A 9,208-nucleotide genomic window follows, 5' to 3' on the forward strand; every position below is an offset into this window, starting at 1 on the left:
TTCGTAGCGTGATTACTACCCCAGTGTATGCGTGTTTCCCTTCGATTTCTTCGTGTTTTCCACGCCGTTTCCAAAACAACCAAGATCTTTTACGACGCCCCGTCCTTCTGTTTGCCCACCTTTTATGACCTTCGATTATTTTATCAAGAATGAGGGAAAGCATCTGCTGGGAGCAAAGCTTCGGTAGATGAGTCTGAAGAAAGAGCCGTAGTTTATGAGTCTCGAAGGGAAATTTATCAGAGAAGGTGCCTACGATTTATCTAGAAAAATTCAAAGATTGGGAAATATTTCTATATGGAATTTTATTTTAGGGAATAGGAGGAATGAAAAGGAAGCGAGACTTAAATGTACTTTCCTAGAATTTTGTTTTAAATGAGGTCATCTCTGATAGAAAATATCATTTTTTTTCTATTCTATCGGTGCGCTTTTGATATATTTAATGATCTGTGAAAAATCTATGAAATGATCTATGAAAGGGAGAAGCAAGGAAGGAAATACATAATGTTTTACATTAATTACTTTAATACATAATGTCCAGTTATTAAATTTATCTATTATTATTTATTAACTACTAGCCGCCTTTGGCGACCAGGCGGTTCGCCAATCTTAATGCTCGTTAAAATTTTAATAATTAAATATTTTATGTAATTCCTACTTTAATAGCTTCTTCATCAAATATTTTAAAGCTTCAAATTTTGATAGTCATGTAATTCACTCATAATAATATAAAGTCCTTCAGCCATAGCATAATATGTATCTCTCTAATTTTCTGTTAGTTCCGGTAGAATTTATGCTTAAAATTAAAATGGAAATGACTAAACTGCAATTAATATAATAATATTTTTTACTGAAACAAAGCATTTTTTTAATAATATGATTACTGATAATAGAGTCACTGAGCGTTTAAACTTTATGGGCACTAAAGAATATCTTTCCTAATTTATGTAATATCTCAAGAATTTGTCAACAAAATTTTCTCAGATTCATCATGAACAGATCGATTCATTAACAATGTTTAATTTTAAATGCATCAAACTTTAAGAAAATAAAATGAATCGTTTAAAATAATCGGTCGAAAACAGGTTTAAAAAACTACTTAAAAAACGATGTACTTAAAACTATAAGCATATACAAAAAAATAAATGACTAACATAAATACAATTTAATTACAAAAGCATGCAACTAACTTAAAAATAATTTAAATAATTGAAAACAGGTTAAAAAAATCTACTTAAAAAACGATGTACTTAAAACTATAAGCATATACAAAAAATATATAACTAACATAAATACAATTTACTTACAAAAGCATGCAACTAACCTAAAAATAATTTAAATCATCCGTTGATAACGGTTGTCATGGCAACAATCAGAATGCGCATGCGTGAATTTTCTTCGCCAGCTCCGGTAACGCAAATGCGTGAATTTTTCGACGCCAGTTGGGGTAACGCTATGCAGATTATACATTTTTAATTTCCTTTATTCTGTGTTATTTTAATTCAAAAGTATTTCCGAATGAATCTGAAACATGGATTAATTAACAATGTTTAATTTTAAATACATAAAACATTAAGAAAATAAACAGAATCGTTTGAAATAATCAGCCGAAAAATCTTAAGCCTAGCCTCATTACTGTTGGGAGAAAAAAAAATTGAAGTCTTACTCATTTGGCGGTGGGGAAAATGGAAGATTTTTTTGGCGGCAAAGTTGGCGATGGGGAAAATGAAAGATTTTTTTGGCGGGAAAGTTAGTTTTTAATTAATAATTAAAATTTAAAAAAAAAGGGACCCCAGGTGCACATTCCCGACCTCTAAGGTATACATGTACCAAATTTGATAGCTGTATGTCAAATGACCTGGCCTGTAGAGCGCCAACACACACACACACACACACACACACACACACACACATTGAGCTTTATTATAAGTATAGATTATTATTAAAATCTCTCCGTTATTGCTTGATAAAAATGCATAACAAATTGAATAATGAAATTTACTAATACAATTTATAATCCTTTAATTCAAAGTGGGCTTACATGACACTACAAATAATATAATTAAAAAGTTTGCATTTTTTAATTTGAAAAAATGCAAGTGTTATTAAAGTGTGATAATATTTTCGGAAATTAATTATAGATAAATGGTTCGAAGTTCAAAATATGTTTTTTTTTTAAAACTTAATAGCTCAAGTTCTTATGGCCAACCCTGTGAAATGCCAACAGACACATATCCGCTTTTATTATTTGTAGTGAGGAATTTATTTGTATAGTTTACTGAAAATCAATTGCAAGAACAAGAGAGGAAGTTGAAATAAATGGTTTATTAAAAAATTATCGAGATATTCGTTACCGATATGATCTTGAATCGAACTTACTTTAACCTGTTAACTAGATATGACGAAATATTTCAATGCTAAACGAATTAAATATAAGTTAATTACCAGTTTAACAGGTTAATAAATAGCTAATATATTTGCATTATATTACAATCCACTTATCAAAAAAAGTGACTACCAACATGGAATAAGAAAATATCAAATATATTTCTTGAATTTTGGTTCTTTTTATTTCTTTAATTAATATTTTCATCGCTTATGTATAAAATGCACGTACATTTTTTTACTATATATTAACTATCTTTTCCTGTATAATTTATTTCAAAATGTAGTTTTATTAAAATTATGTTCTTAACATATAATTTTCCTTTGTGTTACAGCTTTGGGACAAAAGAAGAAAAGGAAGCATTTTTACGTACAAGGTAATATTTGCCAATAGATGGTTTTATCATATATAATAAATAATTTATCATAATAATATAATAAATGCAATTCGGTCGTAGATAATTATATTTCTTCAAATATTTAAAATTAAAATATCCTTCAAAAGCATTACAAAATGTTGGAATTCCTTAGGAGAAATAATATAAGTAGTTGATAAAGATATGAAACACCATATAAAATACACCATTTTGTCTTATGTAATAAAGCATTCTTTTTTATTTAACTTTAAACTTGTTTTTGAAAATTTTAAAACAAATTTAAAGTTAAATAAAAAAAAAGAATGCTTTACTACATAAGACAAAATGGTGCATTTTATTTGGTGTTTAATATGCATGAAAACGAAGTGTTTAATATACATTTTTCCGTTTTGATAAAAAAAAAAAGTAGAAAATAAAAAAATTGATGATAAAAGCAATTTGAATTAATTATACAAAACGACTATAATTAATTATCTTTGCCACAATAAAAAAAATTGCAGGAAAATTTGCTAAACTAAGAAAGTTATTGTGATTATTTATTCAAAATTTTTTGCAAATAATGTCTTGCTAATTAAATACTTATTATTTTTTTAAAAAAATCAATTAGTTAAAACTAATTTAAAACTAAACAAATTAATTTTGAAAAGATTTTGTAATTAAATAAAATTTTAAAATTCTTTGTAAGTTTGTGAAAAGTCTTGCTGAAGTTAATAAATTTAAAGATACATCTGGTTTTGAATAACATCTAAAACTGGAAAATATTTCACAAAAAATCCAGATTAAGTAAAGACAATTTGTATTTTTAAATATGCCAAACAATTTAATTAATTCATGAAAATAGTATAGTTTCTCAAATACAATACGTTATATACTAGTGATCTCAATCTAGGAGAAAATAAATTCTGAATTCTTCAAAAAGAAACACGAAATTGATAAAGTTGATTGACATTGTTGATACGGATCCAACAATGATATGTACATCATTGATGAAATTCGTGTACATTGAAGATTGATATACATATTGATTGATATACATTGAAGTACAAAAATAGAAAAATGAACAGTAACTAAGTGTAATAATGAAACTCTCTTTATAAAATACGCAATCATAATTTTTTAACGATATTTTAATTTTTTTATGTTAAAAGCAGAAGGAAAATTAGTGAAAGAATTTCCTCATAAAGGCATTAAATAATCCATGAATTCATCCATCATTTTATATTTTAATAAAATAAATGAATGATATTTAATTAGAAAATTTAAAAAAATGAAGTGTTTATTATTGCTCGGGAATTCCATTTTTTAAGCGAAAATAATTTAATAAAACAGTTTTCAAAATTATTTTATTAATGAATTCAAAAGTATATTTTTTTTATTTTAACAAATTGTTTTCACTTTTTTTTAATATATAATTCATAATCATAAACATCAGGGATTCTGAAAATCAATTTTTTTTTCTCAAAACCACGAATAGATGGCGCCATACGTTTGGAATCAAAATTCAATTGAAGTTAATTGATAAATTAATTAAATAATTTCTTACATTAATATATTGCCATTTAGAATATACAATTGGACAGAGGTTGATATTCGAAAGATCAACGTAGAAATTCCTACTTTTGAAAGTAGAATTAAATTTATAGGAAGTGTTTAAGGAATGAAATATTTTTGCAGGTTCAAAGTGTTTAATTTTTAAAAACAGAATTTTCTCAATGTTTAATACAAATGAGATTTTTTTTAAATGTGATTTTTCTATTTTTTATTTGCTAGATAAATCTTAAGATTTCCATTTCAATTTTGTCCAGTAAATCAGCTGTGTTTTCTGTATATTTTACACTGAAATGTATATTTTTTTAAACACGCCAAAGAACTAGTTAAATTACTTCAATACGTTGAGTTTTCAAATAGCGTGCCGAGAAATATATTATAAGAAAGGAAAAAAGGACGAAATTTTGCAGGTTGGAAAATTAGTCAACTTTTGAAATTTAGTTTCTCCGAGTTTCTAATGACATCATTAAGTGTGTCATTTACCTGAAAGAAACACATTATCTGGAAGAGTTGCGAAGTTTACCATCATTAAGATAATAAGTTGAGCTGACTGAGAGTATCGAAGAAGTTTGAATTTTCGTCTTAATGGGATTAGAAAAGAACTGTTTCAATTAAGTTTCTTGAAGAAAAATATTGAAATATTTTTGCATAAAATAAGATGTTACATAAATTTTACAATATATATATATATATATATATCATTTTTTCAAATTTCAATGCACAATAAGAAGTGCATTTTAAAACTCTTTACTCGTTTATGGATTAAATTCCTTAATAAAACTTCTCGTGTTTCATATGAGCATAATTATAACTTCTTAAACTTATAAGTTGAAATTGAATCATTAAAATAAATTCAATTTTCATATCATGTTAAAATTTGATATGAAAAATAAGAGTAATCAACAAGCACCTCGAGAAACCGACAGTCTTCTTAGTTGAATCAATAAAACAGCATATTCCTGAAATAGAAATAAAAATCATCGAACAAGATAATAACCTTAAACCGGTTACTGCGACCAGCCCAAAGGCCCACGGGAAAATTTGAATGACCGGACAGCAGCAATAGCAACACTAGCAGGAACTGTGGTTGAGTCCTAAGGGCCATCAAAAGTCTCGGTACAATCCTTCCCTAAGGAAGTACATCTCATCTTAAATGGGAGGAGCTGACCCCCATCTTTTTCTATACCGATCAGGGTGGCGAGAACCAACCACCATGCCGGAAGCTTCTCATTCTCAAATACGAGGTACCTCCCCCTCCCCCCCCAATCAATTTGGATAGTGGATAGTAAGAAAATTGAAACATTTAATGCGATTTGTATTAAAATAATTTTTGTATGAAGTTATGCCTCTATTTCTGTAGTACAAAGCTTGTATTATAATGATATAATTATTTTAATTATACTTTTTTATGAATTGTGAAATGAGTTGTATGAGCTCGAATCAAAAACAATGAGTCAATGAATTAAATAAATTTTATTTCTTTTCCTGTATAGTGTAAATGAAATCATAATTTAGAACAATAAACTTACGAGAAAAGAATACTTAAGAAAGATTTATAATAAAATGGAGTTAATTCTTGCTCATGTGAAAAGATCAAACTGTCATGCAATTCTTATTGTGCATCCCATAAGGTTCAGGGCCGTGACATCAGAAAACAGCGGAAGACAACAGAAAGTTAGATATGAGACACCATGCACACTAAAGATTGCTGTTAACTGTAACACCTCCTAAACTGATTTCATTGAGTTAAATAATTTTCAAACGAATAAAATATATGATATTACACTATTTGAATTCATTGCTTCTAAATTTGAATTTTTCGTTTAAAGAAAAATGAAATATTTTGATATTTTTAAATTTATATTTGCCACATCAACATTGATAAGTTATTCTATGCATTTCTCGGTAATCTTTTATATTACTTTTAAAGTATTTAAGAATTGATCAGTAAATAATTCAAACTTATCCTTTTAAAGGTTTAGAATTTGGATTTGAAACCTTGAGTTGGACTCACATAATTTTTATTCATTTTTTGATCTTTTTATAATCGACAAAATGAAGTTGTTTTTGAATTTTAAATAATTTTTATTAAATAAATATGCGTCACTTTTAAAAGGTTATAAGGCCATTGAAAATTTTTTATTTTTACTTTAATTTTTATCTTTTCTTGCTTTTATTAATCATATTAACTTCTAGTTTTAAAGTAACATGAGAGTCAGTGGTCGAAATCAGATGGACATTCTTGTTATAACATCTTATTTCCGTTTGATACATTGAATCACCGACTTCTCAATTGTTATTCTGTATTTACTGCTGAATTAGTGATTTTATTCTGTTCTCTCCAGAGAGGCCGCGGTGGCCTTATTGTAAGGTCTCGGCTTCGGAACCGGAGAGTTTCAGCCTCGAGACCCGATTCCACTTAAGAACCGTCGTGTAAGTAGTCTGGGACACGTTAAATCCGTTCGGCCAAAATGTCCTCAAGCTGGTGTGGTGTGGTGAGATGTGGAGAGGTGGTTGCCAGCTCAGGTCTCGTCCTCGTCATTTGTCCGCGGTTCGAAATTACGAGGTCCGTCCCAAAATAACCCTAGTATTACTTTAAAACGGGATGTTAATATAACTAAACTAAACTGTGCTCTCTAGAAAATTTCACCTTCCACTCAGCGTGAATTTATTATCTATACCGATCGCATGTGTGCTTTGGAGAACTTTCACAGCACCAAAATCGGATGCATCCGTTTGCTATTAAAGTTTTGTTCACTTTGTGTCTCTTACAAAATGAGAACTTTCAGATCATTTTCTATTGGGTTCCGAGTCACGTAGGCATTCATGAGAATGAAAAAACGGATTTATCTCCGAAATCTGCGATGACGTATTTGAGCATAGGACGTCCATTTTGTGGTATTAAGACGTCCATCGGCTATTACATGTTTTCAAACTGATAAAAGACATGAGATCTTCAGGTCTAAAATAAGTTTCATTCTGTAAAAATGGACATTGTTTTGTGACCTGTTCTTCCTACACATAAAATGAATGTTAAATTGACTCATATAGGACATTCGCTTCACACACAGACAATTCATATATGACGAAAAGCGGGCCTATGTTCAACAATTGCCAAGTTTGTATTATTATTAGTCATATTTTATTAATGGTATTTTTAATCTTATTAGTGTTAATTTTTTTTATCTTGTTCAATTTTTTACCTTGTTCTCCTTAACATCACAAGACCTAGTACTGAAAAATACCACACAATTATTTATAAGTTTTTAAAAGATTATTGGGGTTTTTTTTACTTGCGTTTAACACCTTTTTTTCCTTCTGTTTGTGTTAAATATTTCTATTTAAGTTTTTATGCATTGCATCTTTGCTTCGAATTTTCCTGAATCATTGTTTTAAGCTTTACTAAAACATAATTTTTTTCATAAAAAAAATAATTTGCATAATTGCATAATTTTTTTCATGCTAAAATAATCTTTAATTTTTAATCGTCATTATTTATGTGTTTCTATCTTTATATTTTGCTTTCATATTTTAATAAATAGATGTTTTTTTTAAATCTATTATACTTTTACCATCTGATTGGCGCAGTATAGCCAAATATGGCTCTTGCGCCAATAAACTACATAACAATATCTAGTTTTAAAGCAACACAAGAGTAATTTATATTGTTAGACAGTTATCAAATGACGATATTGGCACTTTAACAGGTATCCCAACCCTTTTCAAAATCCACGTAAAATTAATGGAAAAACGTTTTTTATTTGAAAATTTAAGCAAAAATTCTTATCTTTTTGATGTCTTTTCCTTTTTTTCTATTATTCCATACTTTTATAATTATTGCTTTTTGCAAATTGATACTTATTGCTCTTATTCGTTGTCAATATCCATGCATTGTTGGTGAAAAGATTAAAAAAAATTATTATTTTGTTGGAATCAAATATATAAAAGAGATATAAAATTTTTATCAAATTTCTAGGGAATTATGATTTGATTTTTGAGTAAATTTAGAAGTAATGTCGAAATAAAAATCAGACATTTTACATAATAAATAAATAGAAATCAGAGATGTACGCAATTTTTGTATGCTAATTTCCAATTTTAATTACTTAAGATTATTATTCTAGACTTCTACACAAATCCAAATATATTTTAAACGAATCAAATAGCTATTAACACAAAACCTGCGACATCAGTTAGAACTTTTAAAGTAATTATTCTTATTATATTAACGCTGTCTATTCCCATAAAGCAAACGAATAACAGTAAAGAATTTATCATTTAAATTATCCGTTAATCATCAATCTCGAAGATGTGCTACTTATTCAATAGCTTATATCACAGCTGAGATTGACTAGTCATAGTTCCCGCTCAAAATGGCTGTATGAGTGATGTGTTACGCGTCTGCCAATTCTTAGTCTAAAATGCATGCATAGAATGCATTATTATAATGTTAAAATAATATACTATTACGGAAAATTTCCAAGTCCAAAAGTTCGTAAATCCTCAAAATCAAAGGGGCCGATATAATTGAGTGTACGATGAAACAGACCAACAAGTTCAGTAAAAAATAATAACGGCTTCCACACGAACATACAGACAACAAGATACAGCCGAACCGTTCACAGAAGCAGCACTTAACAGTAAACAGCAACACGCAAACAGCAATCAGTAGAAAACAGCTGGAAGTGCTCAATATGAACTCAACTGCTCTCTCTCCTCTTAGCTACTCCTGACTATTCGACACAACAATTAACTCAACACTCGAATGACATCAGCTCTGTCTCTAAGCTTTTATAATTTCCATTGCAGGATAAGAAGATTCTAAGAAGGTCGTTGCGATTCGCGTTCCAATGAATCTATCGCCAAAACTCCTGGAGATTCTGGAATCTTTTATTTTTGTG

General features: G+C 28.4%; 1 protein-coding gene across 2 annotated transcripts in view; it reads left to right on the plus strand.

Moving 5' to 3' along the window:
• The window catches only part of LOC129965945 (katanin p80 WD40 repeat-containing subunit B1-like), a 178,601-nt gene that overhangs the window by 64,633 nt on the left and 104,760 nt on the right, over window positions 1-9,208 (plus strand). For both annotated transcript variants that reach the window (XR_008784246.1, XM_056080248.1), the window contains exon 5: window positions 2,718-2,759. Coding sequence is in view for 1 of the 2 variants with exons in the window: in XM_056080248.1 (XP_055936223.1) it covers window positions 2,718-2,759 (42 nt within the window). In the remaining variant the exon portion in view is untranslated. The remainder of the gene's footprint in view (window positions 1-2,717; window positions 2,760-9,208) is intronic.

The sequence above is a fragment of the Argiope bruennichi genome, chromosome 4 (assembly GCF_947563725.1).
Source record: "Argiope bruennichi chromosome 4, qqArgBrue1.1, whole genome shotgun sequence".
Taxonomy (NCBI): Eukaryota; Metazoa; Arthropoda; class Arachnida; order Araneae; family Araneidae; genus Argiope; species Argiope bruennichi.